Source organism: Vespa crabro, chromosome 1, assembly GCF_910589235.1.
Source record: "Vespa crabro chromosome 1, iyVesCrab1.2, whole genome shotgun sequence".
In the NCBI taxonomy this organism is placed as follows: domain Eukaryota; kingdom Metazoa; phylum Arthropoda; class Insecta; order Hymenoptera; family Vespidae; genus Vespa; species Vespa crabro.
Genome location: NC_060955.1, coordinates 23648231 through 23669576, shown reverse-complemented (window position 1 = coordinate 23669576; position 21346 = coordinate 23648231). Strand labels below are relative to the sequence as shown.

The window sequence follows — 21346 nt, the reverse complement described above, 5'->3', positions numbered from 1 at the left end:
TCTGTCTTATTATACTAACAAAAAGAAAAGAAAAAAAAAAAAAGAAAAAAAAAAGAAAAATACTCTATATAATACTCCAGATATTTTAATACATTGCAGTAGTGATTACTGCAATTGAATCGTTATTGATTAAACTTCTAAGGTCAAATAAATTATTCTCAAAATACTACGTGTATATGAAATAAAGCGAATAATTACACCATTTGTTACATTAACATAACATGTTTCTCAAAGAATATACCAAACAATTTTGTTGATTTATGGTTTCGAAAATTTTCAAAAATTTGTTTTCTAGAAATCTGAGCTACGAAATAATCAGATTCGCATATATATATATATATATGTAAAATTTGAGTAGAGCCTGCACAACAAATATTAAATCTAAGTATATATATATATATACATACATACATACATACATACATACATATATATATATATATATATATATATATATATATATAAAATATTACTAATATCGATAATACTTAGAAATAATTATAAGAAATAAGAGAAAGTGAATCCTATTAGAAAGAAAAGTATGGTGATACCCAATCTGCCACGATTAACATATAGAGATTTATCGATAATAAATTTTTCCTATAATTTGATGGTTTTCTGTCACAATTAATTATTTAATTTGTATCATTTAACCATCAAATTCCTTCAGAATACGTGGGAAGCTTTGTCAGCAATTTATACGATCTTACAAGAGTTATTAACATTGTGTTCAAGAGAATGAATTGATACATTCATCAAAAGCCTGTTACGTACGCGCGCTCTACATATACGAGACTATAATTTCTCTCTGTTCTCCTAAATACCTCTTAAATTTAACGCAAAGGTGATACACCAATACATATTATTTTTCTTCGCTTTTAGATTTCGAAATGTCAATTGTTTCTCACTAGTCATTTTCACTATAAAATAAAAGAAATCAAAATTTCTGCTGAGCAGTTTTCACACAAAATGTAAAACTGCATCTAGCAAACAAAAAAGAAAAAAAAAAAGGAAAAAATATTGGAAACAAAAACCAGGCTATTTAATTTCTTACATATCCATTTTGTTGAATTCTATCATAAACTTCGTTATAATGGTACCTGTAATGATAAAACGAAAAATAATTAATAAACATTAAGTAAAGCCAATTATTATTTAAAACAATAAACACAGATGTACTTGCAAATGAAAATAAAAAATAAGGCTGATTTTAACTTAGAAATAATATATAAAATTAAAACATGTTGTATACGTGTGTTTACAACATGTATTGTGTAATATGTGTGTGTGTATATATATATATATATATATGCTGGAGAAAATGGATAAACCTAAAAAATCGTATTAATACCTGCGCGTTAAATTTGAGAGAGGAGTCTAGCTGCTTGCCGATTACTCGATGGCATAGAGCATGTAGAGATTACCAGCGTCACTGCCTGGTGGTACCAAGGCATGAGTCGGTGGTAGTACTGTGAAGCCCAAAAACATGAAGGTACGAACCAGCATTGCTAGACCATAACAACAAAAAGGTTTAGACGGAGAATTTTTTTCAACACAAAAGGCTTCTACAGTTCCAAAGAAAGGAATCCGACAACTACCTCGATCTGATTTGTCTTTACGGAGACAAACAATGATATTAGTACAATGTAGTGTTTCTTCGGCATATTCCAGAAGGGAAACAAAACCCTCCTTGGAACCCTCTGGTAGAAGGCAGCTTGGTACGCGTATGTAAAGACAGCGGCGCCATACTACAGTTTCCCACTCAACAGATGTACTCTCTGTTAAGTGAAGCGTAAAGGTCAGGCGTAATGATTCACAACTTCTTACAGCTTTCAACAATTCATCCTCCTACAATATTATAAAGTAAATATCAATATATTGTTCATTTTAATAATGAAACATTAATTTTCCTTTTTTTTTTTTTTTTTTTAATTCAATACGTACTTGCACAATGTGGGAGCTCACAGAGAGCTGACTCTGCTTGATCCCCACGCCGCGGCTCTCTGTGTTGACTGTAGATACAGACAATGCGGCATGGGGCACATCAGGACCACCACAGAGGCCCCACACCCAGCGTTATACAATAATGCTGGAGTGGCCTGGAACCTTCTTCGAGACTATCGTCCATACATTTACTTGACATTTCACTAGAAAAAGCAGAAAATATTTTATATACAATATATATATATAGAAACAATTTGGAACCATTATTTGGAACTTTTGCATAAAATCAAGGGATATACACAAAACACAATAATATTCCTTATTAAATTATATAAGATCATAAAATCCAGTTTTGATTTCTAAAAAAAAAAAAAAAATGCCTTATGACGCGAACATACGTATGTATCTTTTTACATGTAAACAAGATAGAGATAAAACTGATAGGACGATTTCCAAAGCGATATCACCCTCTCTTTCTTCTCTCTTATGGACTCTTGAAAAATATATATAAAATAAGACACATTGTCTTGTTTTATTTATTTATTTTCTTCTTTCATTTTTATAACTAAATCTAATTTATGTCAAGAATATCTCTTATTAAAAAGTCATAATTAAAAGAAATATTTACCATAGCCTCGATGACAATTCCAATGGCTTTGGTACCATTTTGTAAAAATAACAATAATCAAATATACTAACGAATAATTGAAAACAATAAATAAATGGCGATAAACGCGATGCTGCTACGCAGCGAAGCGAAATCGTCAAAATCACTCTATGAATATAATATATATCCGAGGCGTATAACGTCGGTCAGCTGTTATCACTGATTAAATCAATTCAAAAATAATTTCAGAAAATTATGTATAACTTTGATCGCGTTAGAACGGACAAAAGGATAACTGGTAAATGACAAACAAATCGGTGAACATCGTCAATTTATAAAGATTCCGGACGACTATACGTATGGAAGTTAAGATCACTACTTGTATCGTTGCTTTTAATGCAAACGTCATTAAAAATGGGCATCGAGCCAAACCGTATAATCCTATCTCTCTCTCTCTCTCTCTCTCTCTTTCTCTCTATGTATGTATGTATGTGTGTGTGTCTGTGGACAAGCGCACGTATGTATTTTACGTGGAACTAAAGAAGAACGAGAAGAAATAAATGTACGAAGATGACGCGTTTCTTCGTATCACGAATTCAGCCAAAATCTTTTACCAATCCCCAGACAAAATGCTAAAAACAGTATTCCTAATCGAAACTATTACGTTGTATAATTCCGTGTTCGCCATTATGCTATTTATCTCACTCTCTCTCTCTCTCTCTCTCTCTCTGTCTCTCTTTCTCTCTTTATCTAAAGCGAATGACTAAATCATTAAGAATATAGTTTATTAATTGATAATCGAGCAACGTAAACAAAAGATATATATATATATATATATATATATATATATATATAAAATCAATTTACTTATTATAAAAGTTATCGATACGCCGATAAACATCGATGGTCGTGACCACGATTATATGTATATCATTTATCTGAAATATATCTCAACAATGAAATTCGAACTCGTATATTTAGACGCACAGATATGAACACACGTAGATACGTTAAAATACGTACATAGATAACTACATTATTAAAAAAGCTATCCGACCACGTTGCGTTTTATATTTGGAAATAATGATAATATAACATAGAAAGGAGAAAAGTCATCGATAAGGGGGATCATAAAAAGGTATTGATTTTTTTTTTCTTTTTTTTTTTTTTTCTTTTTTTTTTTTTTATAAACCAAACGAAAATAGAAATCGATCGTGAGTTTCCGCGAAAATATGAAATAAAGTAGGGGAAAAGAAAGAAGAAAAAGAAAAAAAAAAAAGAATAAAGGAAGAAAGAAAAAAAGAAATAACAACAATATAAACAGATCGACAAACGACCATACTGTTATCAAAATGTGTGTGTGTCTGTGGATATCGTGTAACAAATTGTCAGGTACATACGTGGGTATCATTTTTGTCTTACGAATGTTTGTTTGTTCTTTTTTTTTTTTCCTTCTTTTTTTACAAGCATATGATTCTCGACTGTCAAGTCACGATATAATAAAAATGAATCAGCTTAAATTGTCAACGGTCGGTAATATTCCACGTTATTTAGTATCATGCGGATGGCATGTATATATATATATATATATATATATATATATATCTTTATTGTGATAAGCACAGAATGATGCAAGATAAAGATAACAACGATGCAAACAGTTGTCTTATATTTTCACGTGTGCATCGATATATACATGCATATGTATATAGATATGCATGTATGTATAATATTTGTCCGAACAAAACCTTTTTAATGTCTTTGATCGAATAAATTCAACTAGCTTAATGAACGAAGACAATAGGGATTATATAAGAAGTGTTTACTGCGAGAACTACCATCCCTTCCACAATCTCTCTTTCTCTCTCTCTCTCTTTCTCTCTCTCTCTCTCTGTCTCTCTCTCTCTCTCTCTCTCTCTCTCTCTTTCTTTCCCCCTCTTATTCTCTTTCTAAAGAGATCGGTAACCGTTATTCTTAGAAAATATTTAATGCATCATTCGCCAATAAAAATATCGACGAGAAACGTACAAGTTTCCACGATGTAGTTACCTTCTAATGTAATCGACAGATCGATATATCGATACATCTGTTCGATCTTCCCAATATTATTCCAAAACAATCGAAATACATGTTAAATGGAAAATGGCGCCAGTCTTATATTTCTTTACATTTCTATACCGTTTTTTCTTAATACACTTTCATATATCCATATATGTACATAAATAAATACGTCAGAATAAACTTACTATCGATAATTATAAAGATATCAAGTTATTCCATAAATCTATCAAACTTATTTTTATACTTGAATTCTATATAATAATGTCAATCTTGAGGTGAGAAATATATATGTATTTTTACGTTGGCATAAAAAAAAAAAAAAGAAAAAAATTCCTTTTTGAGGTTATAAATACCATCGGGTCTTCTTTAAAGGAATTTTATTTCATTTTATTCTTCATTATAATTCTCATACTATATATACGCGCGCGCGCGCGTGTATGTGTGTGTGGGTTGGTGTATATAATTACTTTCAATGTTAAATAAGAAATTATTAAAAGTCATTGTTGATTTAATTTTTTTATCAGACAGATTTATTAAAAATATAAAGTGTCTGAAAGAAAGTGCTTCTTTTTATTTTTCATTTATTTATTTATTTATTTATTATTATTATTTTCTTTTATATTGTAGTTAAACACGATATAAATTTAGAGATTATAAAAATTTTATTTTAATTTTTTTTTTTTTTATTTTATTTCATTTTATTCTACTCTCAATTATGATTTTACTATATATAGAGTTCGTATATTATAATGTATATACATAGTATTATTATATATTATTATATATATATATATATCATTATATATTATGTATATTGTATATACATAAAAGGATCATAATAAATAATTTTTAATTAAACAAATTTATTACGAATATAAAGTGAATTTTATTTATTTATTTAAAGAGAAAGAGAGAAAGAGAGAGAGAGAGAGAGAGAGAGAGAGAGAGAGAGAGAGAGAGAGAAAGAAAAAGATAAAAGAGATTTCACTCTCTGAGAAAAGAGAAGGGATGTGTATCATCGTGAGATAGGAAATTTCCAATGCTTAGAATGTCATCGAATGAGGACTTTGTCGTCATCGAATAAACACAGAAAGAAGTAGACGAGGAACGTGAACGCGTGCGTGAGCAGAGACACGTATGCCGATAGACATTGTGTTAAAAAGAAAAACGAAATTGCCGCTGCACCTAACGGAATATTCGTACATCAGATCTGAAAACCGGTTTACCATCAGCAGGCAAACGCTTTTGTTTCGATCGAAACTTCGAACTATTATAGCAAGTACTACTAACAGTTCTCTTCGACAAATTATTTATACAATCAATCGAGAGAGGAAACAACTCTAAAAACAAAACAAAAAACATATATATATATATATATATATATATATATGTTTTATAAGAAAGTTACTATGGTGAAATAAAATAAGGTCAATATTTTTCTAGTAACCAATTACGTGTAACCAATTGCGTGCATGTATATATTTTTCATTATATATATACACATAATACGATCATATATATTATATATAAAATAGGGTCACACGGGCACTTACAATTTTTTTTTTCTTTTGATATTGACATTTATATATTTAGATTTTAAATTTATATATTATTATAGATTTATATTTTTATCATATATACATACACACACACACACACACACACACATAATAAAAAAAAAAATATAATATACAATATATATAATTGAAAAAAAAATTGACCTACTTTTACTTCGTCATAATAAACTCGATTAATTTCTTTGTTCAAAGCCATACAATGAACTTCTCTTATTCAACATTTTTGTGTTAGATAGTGCCTTATATTAATTTTTTGTACGATGACTGTTAGATAATATTAAAGGCGGAAGTCCATATAAACAATTAACAGGTTATACGTATTACAAACACGCGTGCACGCGCGCGCGCGCACACGCATAATACATTTCGCGTATTATTATTATTATTATTATTATTATTATTAGCAATCATGTGACATAATATTCCTAAATAAAATAATAGGATTTATAGGAAACCGATGAAGACTAAGTTTCTTTCAGTGTCACGCATATAAACGTATGTAATGTATACATACAAAGAGACATACACAATAAACATGGCAGTAATTCGATAAAATCCAACGATTAAAATTTATCCGACACTTAAAATTGTTTTCTCTCTCTTTCATTTTTTTTTTCTCTCGATCCGATCTTCATGCTTGATCGTTTATAAACATAAATTATAGGATGTCCCATATCGACGAAATTGATGACAAATTTATGACATATACAATAAGACAAAGGAAACGATTTTGAAATTGTATATTCCTATTAAAAAAGTTTTTCAAAGTTATGTGTAACAAAAAAAAAAAGAAAAAATAAAAAAAAAAATATTGAATCATGCTTTTCTAGAAACATTCGTACATTTCCATGATAACTCGTACACTTTTTCCCCTCTCCGAGCCGTTAAATTCGTTTCGAACGACGCAACCAATGATAAGAATAATTATCAGTATGTTTTCAGTAATATTTAATTAATTAATTAGTGTGTCGTATTGCAGAATAAACGATTATCTTATATTTCACTGGTATACTTTTTTATTATATAAAGAAAGAAAAAAAGAAAGAAAGAAAGAAAGAAAGAAAAATCCCCGACTTTCAGGTAGTAAGAGATAAAGAGAGAGAGAGAGAGAGAGGGAGAGAGAGGGAGAGAGGGAGAAAGACAAGAAAAAAAATATTTGAAAAATCTAATCGGAAAGAGGTTGCAGAGATTACTCTGAGTCATTTCTGATATCAATAAAATTATTAGAAACAATAAATTCGGATGAAAAAAGTAATATCGCTTAATTACATAAATGTAATCATGTAACATAAGAATTTTCTCGAGTTTCATTTCATGCGTATATATATATATATATATACACATACATAAATATATATATACTTTTTTTCCTTTTTATTATGAATACTATTATTTTACTCTTTATTTATTTATTGTTTGTTTGGTTTTTTTCTTTTCCACTAAGCGAACGTCTAATTATATGGTCAAGTTCACTTAATCGTTCGTTCACAAGAAAGATTAGTCTTATTGGAATCTTGAAGTATAAGAGCAGAAACAAGGAGACGTGACTGTGCATAGAAAGGAAGATATATTAGAAGAAACAAAAGAAAAGAAAAGAAAAATAAATAAATAAATAAAAATAAAAATAAAAATAAAAAAAATAAAAAAAATAAAAATAAAAAGGAAAGAAAGAACATAGAAATTACGATATGTGTAAGATATATAAGATGGCGTCTAACACGAGAGAGCAAAGACAAAAATGGCGCAGTAACGCGCTCACCTCATTTCAACTTACCAATTACTCGAAACTAAACTCGGCATTATTACACCTTTTTTACTACTTTCACAATGACTTAATAATAGGCTGGAACTAATACTCATACTTCTTTCTTCGTATAATTTTGACGGTATTTTAAATCTACTTCACACGGGGAAATGTCCGCTTATTCAGCGACGCAAAGTAGGATATTCCTATGAGAGGCACAAGTTTTCTACTCGCGCTTGACAAACAGAACATCCGCTCGGACGTATGAAACGTTACTGGAACAACCGTCGTTCTCGACGTTGTTCCATATTGTACTGTTGCGTCGCGTTTTCGGCCTTGACGCTCGTGACGTCACTAACGCGTCAGCGAATGAAAGTCGCGGAAAATATTCCTTGAAAGCGCTTGCGCCCTTAGTCGAGAAAGAGTGAGAGAGAAAGAGTGAGAGAGAAAGAGTGATAGAAGGAGAGAGAGAGAGAGAGAGAGAGAGAGAGAGAGAGAAACAATTTTTTTTCCCTTATATTTTCTCTATTAGTCAGATTTATTACTGTGTGACCGCTACGAAAGATTCAATCATAATCATCGGCTTTACTTTAATCGGTTTATTCCACTAAGGATGTCGTACGTTATAATGCTAAAATAATTATAGAGTAAATTTATTTATTTATTTATATCTTAACATACAGCGTTTTATTTATTAATTTTTCTTTTTTTTCCTTTTTGTCTTTTTCCTTTTCTTTTCCTTTCTTTTTTTATAGCGTTTAAGAAAATAAAAATTACATTAGATATAATAAGTAAATATAAAATGACAATTTTATTCTTCTTTTCGTTTTTCTTTTTCTTCTTCCTTTTTACTTTTTTCTCATAGTTATGTAAAAGCGGCGCATGGATTTTTATAGCGAGCTAATAAATGCAAATAAAGAAATTTTATTATATTCTCTTTATCGATGGCTCAGAATTGTAGGAATTTGATGAAAAATTCAATCTAACTTCATGAAATTGTGAAGGAAACGTCAAATTCTTATAATGTGTTTGTTCGCACAATCTACAGTTTTGTGTTTCTCTCAATATCACTAAATGCTCGTAAATTGGAGTAGGTCAAGGCACGATGCGCTAGATCTTCATTTATCTCTACCATTTGTTAACTAATATTTAATCTTACATGAAAAAATGGTTAGTTTTCTCCCCATGATATATAACAAAATATGTGATACGTAGCATTAGTTTCTTTAAAGAGAAATTTTTATACGCATACGCTATGATATGAAGGTTTTCCAAAGTAAAAGTTTGAATAGACTTGAGAACTATAAAAATTAAATGTTAATAACTTCATGTACAAAATTAAGTAACTATTTATCCGCACATCACTTGACGGACAAAGTCTTCATAATTAATGTTACCCTGTGAGTCCTCGTGGCCCGCTAGTAACGTTTCTACCTCTTCGTCGCTTAATTTTTCACCTGCAGGGTAAGATGTAGATACCTGTTACATCCGCTTTTTGTAAAAAGCTGAGAATATCACTAAGAATAGTCACTAATTTATAAGTTTTATTCCTTAATTACCCAATGTTGTTAGAAGATGTCTCAATTCGGCAGACGATATATAACCATTTCCATCTTTATCAAAATGACGTAATCCTTCGATAAAATCATCAGCTGTATCAGACGTACGGGATTTACTGATGGCTTGATAAATTGGTAAAAATACTTCGAAGCTAATCCGTTCATCTGGTTTGTGTTGGTGAGTGAATTTCTTTACATCCGATTCCGTAGGGTTTTGTCCAAGTGCACGCAATGCATCACCAATTTGAGCGACATGAATTTTTCCATCACCACGGCTATCAAAGAGCTGAAATGCTTCCTGAAACTCTAAGATAAGTTTAAACTATCTTATTATCTATATAAAATTTATTGTTCTAATGACTTATTTCTTCTCAATGTTATCAAACAAAAGTAATGGCCAAATCATAGAATACTTTTAAATAATATCAAATCTAATTACCCTCCATAGATGACATCATCCTATTAGTCAATTCCTGATAACTGTATCCATACATTCTGCCTAATCAATTGAACTTAACGTATTTTAAAACTCACAATAGCTATAGAAAGATTCAATTACATTGAATGTTCTTTTATTTGTTAACACTAATATATATGAATCATTGTCATTTTAAAATAAGTTAATAGAAGGCAAAAAAAAAAGAAATCAAACAAAATTAATCCAACGGAAAGGAAATGAAAGAATATATTTCTTCTATTATTTCTAATGATATTACTAATGATCGTATCAACTTTATCCCAAAAGAGAAATAGAAAGTGAAAAAGAGAATGAAGAAAGAAAGTAACGTTGATACCGGGAGAGACGTTCGAACGAGATTAAATCCGCGAACAAAGTGGATAAAAGTGCGAACGATCTTTGCCGGAATGATCTTTAAACGATTGGACGCCTCTCGCTTTCAAAGATAGAACCATAAAAGGTAGTCCTCGATACGAGTAGCCCGTGGCAAACGGGGTGTGTCTAAAAAGGCAAGGATACTCTTGACCTGAATTAAAGATCGAGAAAAAAGCGAGTACCCCTCTTTAATCTCTCTACTTGTTCGGGATACACCGTTCACTTACCTGCCAGCTGATCCTCCGAGTAAGATGCCTGAGAACACAGAAACGACACGTTCAGATCAAGTTTAGATTCATTTTTACGAGTGATCTTTTGAGTCAACGTTTTTCTAACTTACGAAAATTCTCAAGATAAATACGACTTACCATTTTTATTTTTTTACTTTTTTTTTTTTATGTGTATCTCCTGTGTTCGTGTCTCTCTGCGTGTGTATACGTATATGTATGTATATATATATATATGTATTATGTATGTATATATATATATATAGATATATCTTTTTTTTTCTTATTATTATTTCTAAACACTCGCGTTATAATACGTAGAGCGACGTTCACACGTATCCTGTCAACAGGCGGTGCCAAACTTCGTTTCTTTTCGATCGTCTCTCTATATGCAGCAGCGTCACATATGGTGACGTAGTCGCTCTACCCAGAAAACGGAAGTGACTCACGAACGTTTCAAATTTTTTTCTTTGCTAATCTTTTATTTTTTCCCCTATCACTCGTGAAAATAAATATAGTTTTAACTTAATTCGACCAATGAATTAAAATCAATCTTTACTTCAATGATCTGTCAAGATTTTTCTAAATTTTTGATAATAATATTTCATTACGTTTAACTTTCTTTATTACAATCTACGTTTACAAATCGAACAATTGAATATAGCGCCATCTAGGCGACAACCAATAGGATCACGATTTTATAGGTCTTATGGCGGTTCTTTCGAATTTCCTCTCCCTCCCGCCCCGCCGCCCCGAGCCATTGTTTTTTTTCCTTTTAACATTTAATTTTGAAATGAATATTATTAATTCTATTTTTATTGGTGGAAATTTTGTGTATTTATTAGTGATAACCGTACAATGAGCACGCCATAGTAATAACATAATATCGTAACATTAACAAAGCTCGATTGTACATAATTATATATATATATATATATATATATATATATATATATATATATATATATATATGTATATGTATATGTATATATATGTATATTAATAAAATTAACAATTTATATTATTTTATCGCAAACATATTCTTTGATTATATCTCTCGTAAACAACAATTCAACCGAATTAATATATTTTATCACAGAAATATACATACAAATTTTTATATATATATATATATGTATATATATATATATATTCTTTAATATTCAAATATATTGAATTGAATCATTTTAAATATGTATGTATGTATGTAGTCTAGGTATGTACAATATAAGTACGTAACTATTATCATTTTTAACATTCAAATAAGAAAAAAAATATTCACTAAAAAAATTATTAATTCACTAATAATTTTATGTAATAATACATGGCTCTATACAAGATATGAGTATGCATATCCTTCAGAGATTGCATAAATATCAAAAACGTGACGTTAATTATATACGTTATATAAAAATCGTTTATGTGTGAAGATTTTAGTGAAACATTTACCAAAACTTTGTTTTCGATAGATTTTCACTTTAAGAAGTTTAAAATTTAACGAATAACATCATCGCCGTCGTCTTCGTCGTCATCATCATCATCATCATCATGTAGTTTTACTTGTGTTTACAACTTCTACAAAATTCTCATCGATTCGATATGTATAATATATACGCGCTCAGAGATAATACAACATATAAGTGCATATACGTTGGTACAATTTTTCTTGTCCTTTTTAATCCACGAAGATTGTCGATAATATTAATATGAAATTGTACTATTCCTGTACATCAGGTCACTATATATACATATACATACATACACACATATATATATATATATATATATATATATATATATTTATATGTATATATATATGCATGCTAGTGTATCATATTTTCATAAAATATACATAACATACTCATATTATTATCAACGTTTATAATATTTTCTATGTATGTATATCCTATGATAGTATCATCTTATATTTTATGAGTCTTCAATGATTCTTTTTATATTTTCGTAAATGAAATTCTAAATCATTTACATATTGTTTTCTTTTATGATACTATACATAATGAACTATACTGTGGACCATTTCGCTCTTATTAGTTCTGCAATATAATTACCATGTGTATATATATATATATATGTACATATATACACACAGACGATGTAATCATGATTATCATGTTTGATTTTTCTATATGTTCATATCTTTTGTTTTCCAATAATACTTCAGTAAAATACGTTTAACGTATTTCATAATAACAATATAAAAATACAAATATATATATTGACATAATTAATAAAGATTAGAATAAGTTTATAACAACTGAAAATATTTCAAGACTTGCTTGTTGTTCAATGTATAATACGATTGGTCCACTAACAGCATATATGATGTAAATACATTATGTGTATTGTATCTTCGTATTTAATAGATCTTATTATGTGTAAATGCTTGTATATGTATATACTCAGCTAATAATAAAAAGAATTATAATTTATCTCTTCAAAGATTATTGACAGAACTGATTTATCTTAAAAATATATATTATTCCGGCTCGTTACCATGAAGAAGTATACATATTGCATTTCTCAGATTAATGTTTGGTGTAAAAGTAGTATCGTGTAATGGTTCATTCGTCATTGGACTTGTATATTTACCACACAAGAACCATTCGTTTATCGCCGCTCTCTCATACGTAAATCCATCTAACATAATATATAATTATTCAAATCTTATATTATAATTATATTTGATTTAGGATGAAAAATTAATAATATTTATATACCTGAACATTGAACTGGTTCTTTCATTATCTCGTGTGTTATGGGACACAAAAATTCATGTGGTATTTCTGTTTCGTCCGAGATCTCCATTGCATTAGCGTCCTCTTTTTTTAACCAGTACAATTGTTTCTTGAATATTTCGGCCATCTTTGGAAATCAAATATATATTTAATAATAAAAAGAAAATAAAAAAAAAAAAAAAAAAAGAAACGTACGATCGTTGAATTTTTATTGTCATTAAATTAAAATGAGAGTTCGTATACCTCCTCGTCGTTCTCGAGATCGAGTTTAATTAATAATTCATGGACCGGAATACTCAACAATTGTCGTCCCGTTAATACACATGTATGAGCTCTTTTCATTAATTTTGATAATCCTATTTCATTCAACCATTTCAAAGTGTCGTCGACCCTCCAATCAGTTAACTAAAATTTTCACAATATTAAGTTTTTTCTTTTTTTTTTTTTTTTTTTTTCTTTTAAATTTCAACAGGGCGCATTTATATTTTACCTTTTTTCTATTTTGTTTTAAACTATCGATCAATATACTTTGAGATACCAATTGATGAGGTATCCTCCATACTAAAACGGTCTTGTCTAATGAGCCTAAAAATGGAATACGATTCACAGTGTGAAGTACTAGTTTGGTTGTAATTATTTGTGCAATAGGTATGTATATATACACGTTTATGCAATAGAACGTAACGTAACATTTGAAAAACAATACAGAACAAACCTGTAATGAATAAAGATGTATCTTCGGAGAATGCGCATGACGTTACGAGACTTTCGTGATCTTCGAGGACGTATAAACAAGCTCCGGAAAACTGTAAACATATTTGCTCCATTAATCTTATTTCTTTTAATAAAGATAAATAAATAAATTAATACTATAAATAGAAATATTTAAATGCTTACGATGCTCCATATACGTGCTGTCCTATCGGTAGCAACGCTTCCTAAAATTTCTCCATGAATCGGAGAGAAACGTACGTCCATAACATTGCCACCATGACCGGCGAATGTTCTTTTTTCTTTGAAGTTAATATTACAATCGCTTGTTCCCATACAATCTATAGAATCATCTTCCTTATTAGAAATAGTTAATTGCCATAATTTAACGAGAGAATCGTTTCCACATGTCGCTAATAGATATGTCTGTTTGTTGTTATTCAAATTAGAGTCACCTCCTATAGGAATAAAAAAAAAAAAAAAAAAAAAAAGAAAAAGAAAAAAAGAAAACATCAAAGAGATGTGTCAATCAAACAGAAAAAAAATTATTTCTATGTTTTCTCTTTACAATACAATCATCATTTATTAAAACGTACTAGCGCCTATAGAACCAGTTGGACTAAAGTCGCATCCTTGTACACCTAAATCATGCGCTTCGTCGCAAACCAATAATGCTGATTCTGTTTTTTCATTAAGAATATCGAACAATCTCCATGTACCCTCGTTACAAGCTGTTGCCAAATAACGCGAATCGTGGGTAAACGCTATCGATGTAATCGCATCGGCATGACCTTCGAAAATTCTGAAAGATAATCTTAAGTCACACGATAGTATCTTTAGTATCTTTGATATCGCATAGATATGTAATATCCATAAAGAATATATCGAATTGTTAATTTTTTCTTTTCAAATAAACATACTGTAAGTGTTCCATACTATCCATGTTCCATAATGTCGTTTTTTCATCGTCCCCAGCTGTTGCTATTTTGGTACCATCTGGAGACCAACGACAAACGCGAAGCCCCGATCCAGAATTAACGAACGATCCTCTTGCATGTCCACCGTTCTATGACAATGATCAAGATTAACATTGTCTTAATGAAATCAATTTGTGTTATTAGAATGAAGGGAAAAAGTCTATTTAAGTTACCTCAGTATTCCAAACTATTGTGGTACCGTCCAATGAACACGAGGCAAGCATCGTACCGCAAGGACTAAATTCTACGTAATTTACGCTATACTTATGGCCTTCCAAAGGACTGAAAGATTTCTCTTGAAATCTTATATCCTCCTCGTCTTCCTCATTTTTTTCAATACCCCATACACGTACCAATTTATCCCTAAATTAACAAAATAAATTTCGATTATCAAAGGGATCTTTTTTTTTTTTTTTTCTTTACAAGACATAAATATTCATGAACAAACCCTGAAACAGAAGCTATCAAATGATTCCCATAAAAAGCAACGCCATTGACCGCCCCACCATGATCATCAATTCTCTGAATTAATTTCACTTCGTTCCCAGATGATTCCGCATTCTGTACTACATCGTGCTCGTGTATAGCATTCTAATAAAATAAATGAATCATCGTGACCTTAAGCATCGTAAGTCTATATCAAACAAGTTTACCTACCTTTCCACGTTCATTTAATAATAACTTAGGAACACCGTGTCGTATAAGTTCAGAATCGATAGTTAGGTGTCCTGTTAGATCCCACACAATAACTGACTTATCGTTAGAACCTAAAGCATTAGAGAATGACATTGCGATTGATCAATTAGCTCGTGGATATATCTTTCTTTTTTTTTTTTTTTTTTTTTTTTTTTTTTTTTTTTGCTCTTGTAAATTCAAAAATTTTAATTAAATTAAAAATCACCAGTTGCAAGAAGATTTCCATCTCTCGAGAAAGCGCAACACGCGACGTATCTATTGTGTTTCGCTAACACGTTACGTATTTTTCCTGTATTCTGCGATCATAGAAATTTATTTATTCTGTAATTATATGTGCGCGTGTGTTTGTCGTATTAGATAATCTTAGTTATATAAACTTACTTACCGTCTCCCAAATTATTGATGTTTTATCAAGACTACTACTAGCAATGTATAATCCGTTGGAACTAAATCTTACGCAAGTTAAGGCACTGCTGTGCTTTTCCATTACCCTGTAAAGATTTATAGTGGCAGAATTTGGCTGGGCTTCGGATTTTTCTTGAATCACAATGACCTCCCAAAGTTTGACGTTGTGATCATTGCCGCAGGTAACCAATTGATAAACTTTGGTAAATGACTCATTACCTTTATATTGTTAGAGTATAAACAATTAATATCAAGACATTTGTTAATTACAAATGTCCAACAAGTTATTTTATAATAAATAGACATATTACCTGTACCCGTTACCTCTTGTGAGATTGAAAAATCACAAGACACTACACCAAGATCATGAGCGTCGTCTATCGAGGCAAACACGGTTACTGATTGACTATTAGACACGCTAGGATCGATCATTTCGGCTGTGGAGAATAGATTCATAACGCCAAATGTGCAAGTTGTGAGTAACCAATTTGAATCGGGTGTAAAACATACTCCCTGCACGGCACTTTCGTGTTTCTGAAATGATCTGCAGACAAAAAAGAGAAAAGAAAAGAAAAGAAAAAAAAAAGAAAAGAAAAAGAAAAAAGAAAAAAGTGAAAGAAAAAATAATGACAATGATATTATTATATTAAGAGAAATTATTTACGATCATGGACACGTAAGAAGATCTTGCCTGATCAAAGTACGATGTATCAAATCCCAAAGACAAATCTGTCCGTTATCTCCAGCTGTAACTAACAATGTTGAATCCGGAGAAAATCTGCAAATTCTTACGGATTCTCCGCCAACTTGTACCATCGTGTGTATCTTCGTTCCCGTCTTTAATACATAAAATAGAGTTTAAAAAAGATTTTCATTTGTTCTCATGTAAAATGATCATCAAATTTATTATCCAAACTGAAATATTTTTTGTTTAAAGAAAAAAAAAAAAAAAAACAAAAAAACAAAAAAAAAAGAAAAAAAGAAAAAACATTAAATCATACAAGACAAATTAAAGATTTTTACTTGGTATTAATAATATAGGATAATCGATAAAAATTTATTTTCACAGCTTGTTTCATTTATTGTCGCGTCAATTGGTAACGTTAAAAATATTGTACAAGAAAGAAGATAAAAAAAGAGAAAACAATTAAAAAAAAAAAATTCAGATACATAAAAATATCTTACCCTTAAATTCCATAGCAATGTAGTACCGTCTATACTAGAAGAAGCTAACATGGTCGATTGTGGACTAACTTTAACCGAAGTTACCCCATATTTGTGACCTAAAAGTGGTGAAAAGAAAGCTTCGACATAGCCTGTACCATTCTGCCATTCCCATACTCTTACACGTTTATCCCTAATAAATAATAAAAATAATTTATTATGTTATCTCGTTCTTATTATTATTATTATTATTATTATTATTATTATTATTATTATTATTATTAATATGTTTGTTGTGTTATATAATTCCTATATAAATTATATACATATTATATACATTCCTAATAAATAGGAATGTATATAAGTATAAATATTGATGAAAAGTGAACTATTATTTACCCCGATCCAGTTACCAGGATACAATCGCCAGCAAAATCGACGCTATTTACGTCGCTAGTATGAATCGTTAGGGTTTGTAGAGCTTGTACGTCCTCGATCATGGCAGTCATCGTTATTTATTCGAGACGGGATTCTTACCTTAAATTAAAAATTAAATCATTATCATCATCATCATTATTATTATTATTATTATTATTATTATTATTATTATTATTATTATTATCATTATTATTATTACGACATACTTCTAATTTTCTTTCTCTTTATTTTTTTATTTCAAACATTTTTTGATTTCACTAAATTCATGATTATATTCGTACGTTTATAATTTCAAATGGATGATCATTAAAATCATTAATCAACGTATCTCTATTTATATAATTGAAATTTATTCGTCGCTAGTTTATTAATAATATTGATTGTAAAAATCAATTAGATTTTTTTTTGAAGAGAGAGATTCTAATCTTACGATTAGATTTGTAATTTTATAATATGAATAATAATATATAGTCCTGAAACGTTTCGAAAAATAACAATTGACATTTACGAAGTCACAGTAGAAAAAGAAAAGGAAGAAAAGAAGAAAAAAAAAATAAAAAAAGAAAAAAAAAACACTTTTGACCTACCCTGTCTTGAATGACGATTGATGCTCATAACGACGCATTATGATTCTATCAAATAATGTTTCTAGCTTCATTATACCGGGTAAATGTTGTACGCATGTCGTGAATTATTAAAAGAAGAGAAAATCAATTGTCCAAGAAGGATACATGAAATATGTACGAGTTAAATACGTAAAAGATATTGAAATTCTGTCGTATGATAAATTTTAAAGGAAATTAACAAAATTTCATTGTAATTTTATCAATTTCTTTTTCTTTCTTTCTAATCCGTATTTTTCTGTATCTTCCGTATCAACGCAATCATTATTGTAAATAAAATACGTGCGATGAAATAGAAATTTGTATTAATAAAAGAAAAAATAAATATATATTTTTTTGTACAATTTTTTAGCTAAACAGAAAAAAGAAAAGAAAAATTTTTTAACTAAACAGAAAAATAATTCGAATTTTGTGTGTGTGTGTGTGTGTGTGTATGTCCATGTTCGTTGAAAATTAAAGTTAAATTAATACCGTAAAATATTTTTAAGATTTTTATATATATATATATATATATATATATATATATATACATTAATGAAATAAATAATATTCATAGAAAAAAAAGAAAAAGAAGTTGAAAGAAAAAAGAAATTCTAATAAAAATATGATAATGTTTCTAACGACCTCTAACCTTAACACATCGAAAGGTTCACGAGTATGTACTTGTCTCAATAATGAATGAGAATGAAATCGACTATCTGTTCTACAGGTGGGAAGCGTAATAAAGTATTTCAACTAAAGACTTTCAAAGTCTCGATCTTTATCGTTGATCATTATAAATGAGAATAATAATAATAATAATAATAATAATAATAATAATAATAATAATAATAATAAAAATAATAATAAAAGAAAAATAGCAAAGAAATATTAGGCGAATGATCAAGAGTCACAATAAATAATTAAAACAAAAAACAAACAAAATCAGCTACCAAATATCTCTCTCTTAAATATATATTTTTATTTATAATTCTTCGATCAATTTGATAAATTTTTTTATACATAAATATTTATTTACGTATATATATATATATATATATTTTTTCTTTTTCTAGAAATTATTTATATAAAACAATTTACTTTTCATTATTTCACTTATAATATTCGATTTAAATCTATATAGCAACTTAAATAACAACACATGTAATGTCATGATACATCGCTGACGTGTAACATGTAATATATCGATCATTATATATAAACTTCTTTTATGTGTATATATATACATATATATCGTAAGTTTATGAAAAAAAAAGAAAGAGAAAGAAAAATCAAGAAAAAAAAAGATAGAAATATGTCGAAGAAACAAATATGGCATAGTTAATTTTTCAGCAAAGAAAAAAAAGAAATAATAATTAGTAAAAAAAAAAAAAAAATATATATAAGAACAAGAACAAAATCAAAGGTGTAGAATATACATAGGATTTTCGAAAAATGATTTAACCTATCAACGATAATTTTACAAACTGATCATTGGCATTAAGTGCTCGTACGTCTGTATAACGGTATTATTAAAAACTTCAATACTTTTTTTTTATCTAATTATATAATTATCATTTTTTGTTTTGTTTTTATAACATTAATAATAACAGAATGTTTTATATATATTGCGTGAACAAATATATAGAAATTATGTACTTTAGAAATTTTATTTCGACTACATTAGTCGAAACAAATGTTTAATCGTATATTACCGATTAGATTTTTGAGAAAAAGGATGAGAAAAATGAAAAAGAATAAAAAGAATTAAAATAAAATAAAAATGAAAAAGGAAAAAAGAGGAAAGCAAAAAATTAATAATAATAATAATAATAATAATAATAATAATAATAATAATAATAATAGTAATAATAATAACAACAAAAAAAACACGAAAGAGATTTATTCAATTGAACAATTTTAATATATATATATATATTTAAATATATATAAATAAATATTTTCTACTCACAGATAGAAAAGGCACATGTTGCAAACACTAGAGAGAAAGAGACAGACAGAGAGACAGACAGATAGAGAAAGAGAGAGAGAGAGAGAGAGAGAGAGAGGTAGAGAGAAAGAGAAAGAGAGAGAAAGAGAGAGAGAAATAATTCGTTGTTCGATCAATGAACTTTTATGACGTCCATCATCACAAATCGGATTTTACATAGCATTCTAGACGACGATAATATTCTAGAATTTATTTGAACCAATGAAAAAATTTATCCGAACGATGAACACTCAAAAAAAACAGGATACCCCGAACAGGGCATTTGTCACAATGAAGTTATAACGTTAAACGCATGTCCACATCGGACCGAACCAGATCGATAATACAGAGGAGGAAATAGTAGTGGAATAGCTTCGACTATATTTCTTTTTTTCAATACACATTACCGACGGACAGTGTTTTCATTCAAAACATCGGATACACATTTGTTTTCTCGGAAGCTTCATTATTTTTTCTTCTTTTATTTATTTTTTCTCCTTCATCCTCTTCTTCTTCTTTTCTTTTTTATCGTTCCATTATTTTCTCTTTCCTTTTTTTATCTTTCTTTCCTTTTTTCTTTTTTTTTTTTTTTTTTTTTTTTTTTTTTATCACAGTAATAACGATCGATAACGATATTATCTCTCCGTTCGCTTTTATTATATTTGATATATTAACGCACGTGAATATTTAACATTTGTAATATATTGTCGAGGAAGAATATTTTTTCCTTTTTTTGTTTTTCTTTTATTTATTTATTTATTTATTTATTTATTTATTATTATTATTTTTTTTTTTCTTCTTCTTCTTCTTCTTTAATTGAAAATATTTCTCTTAGTTTCCAGTTGGTTCGTCGTATTGTTAAGATAACTAATGTGCATACGTATAGAGGCGCACTGTCGTCGCTTAGTATTGTTTTTTTTATCGTCGGTAAAATAGATTTCTCTTCTTTCTATTGGTAAGTAAAAATTGTTTTCTCTTCTTCTTCTTTTTTTTTTTTTTTTTTTTGCTTTATCAATTTAATAAATTCTCAAAGGATCTTGATTATATTTAATCGAA

General features: G+C 28.8%; 3 protein-coding genes across 8 annotated transcripts; all 3 read right to left on the bottom strand.

Annotated features, from left to right (window-relative positions):
- Positions 1-6: 6 nt before the first annotated feature.
- Positions 7-8249, bottom strand: LOC124422606 (ornithine decarboxylase antizyme 1). The gene is given in 6 exon segments (XM_046959292.1): positions 7-1100; positions 1352-1508; positions 1599-1848; positions 1945-2046; positions 2048-2147; positions 7964-8249. Coding segments are annotated over 5 exon segments (654 nt in total). The 5' UTR covers positions 8050-8249; the 3' UTR covers positions 7-1100; positions 1352-1392.
- Positions 8250-8517: 268 nt separating this feature from the next.
- On the bottom strand, positions 8518-10922 carry LOC124422610 (myosin-2 essential light chain). 3 transcript variants are annotated; one of them, XM_046959316.1, is made up of 4 exons: positions 10692-10922; positions 10552-10578; positions 9493-9798; positions 8518-9390 (listed from the first exon to the last, which is right to left on the bottom strand). In XM_046959316.1, the coding sequence occupies exons 1-4, from the start codon at positions 10693-10695 to the stop codon at positions 9284-9286; spliced, it is 444 nt and encodes a 147-aa protein (XP_046815272.1). In that variant the 5' UTR covers positions 10696-10922; the 3' UTR covers positions 8518-9283. The 3 variants fall into 3 exon arrangements, with proteins under 3 accessions (XP_046815272.1, XP_046815282.1, XP_046815263.1); XM_046959326.1 differs by lacking the exons at positions 10552-10578; positions 10692-10922 and adding an exon at positions 9932-10541 and having other exon boundaries at positions 8518-9412; XM_046959307.1 differs by lacking the exons at positions 10552-10578; positions 10692-10922 and adding an exon at positions 9932-10532.
- On the bottom strand, positions 10774-20816 carry LOC124422588 (WD repeat, SAM and U-box domain-containing protein 1-like). 4 transcript variants are annotated; one of them, XM_046959254.1, is made up of 18 exons: positions 20273-20811; positions 17660-17797; positions 17282-17453; positions 16788-16933; positions 16408-16640; positions 16077-16315; positions 15897-15987; positions 15653-15762; positions 15444-15586; positions 15169-15358; positions 14939-15084; positions 14615-14832; positions 14205-14476; positions 14023-14113; positions 13798-13892; positions 13551-13712; positions 13290-13434; positions 10774-13209 (listed from the first exon to the last, which is right to left on the bottom strand). In XM_046959254.1, exons 2-18 carry the CDS (start codon positions 17767-17769, stop codon positions 13049-13051), a joined length of 2724 nt encoding a protein of 907 aa, XP_046815210.1. In that variant the 5' UTR covers positions 17770-17797; positions 20273-20811; the 3' UTR covers positions 10774-13048. The 4 variants fall into 4 exon arrangements, with proteins under 4 accessions (XP_046815210.1, XP_046815227.1, XP_046815219.1 ...); XM_046959271.1 differs by having other exon boundaries at positions 14615-14820; positions 20273-20807; XM_046959263.1 differs by lacking the exon at positions 20273-20811 and adding an exon at positions 18286-18586.
- Positions 20817-21346: the final 530 nt, after the last annotated feature.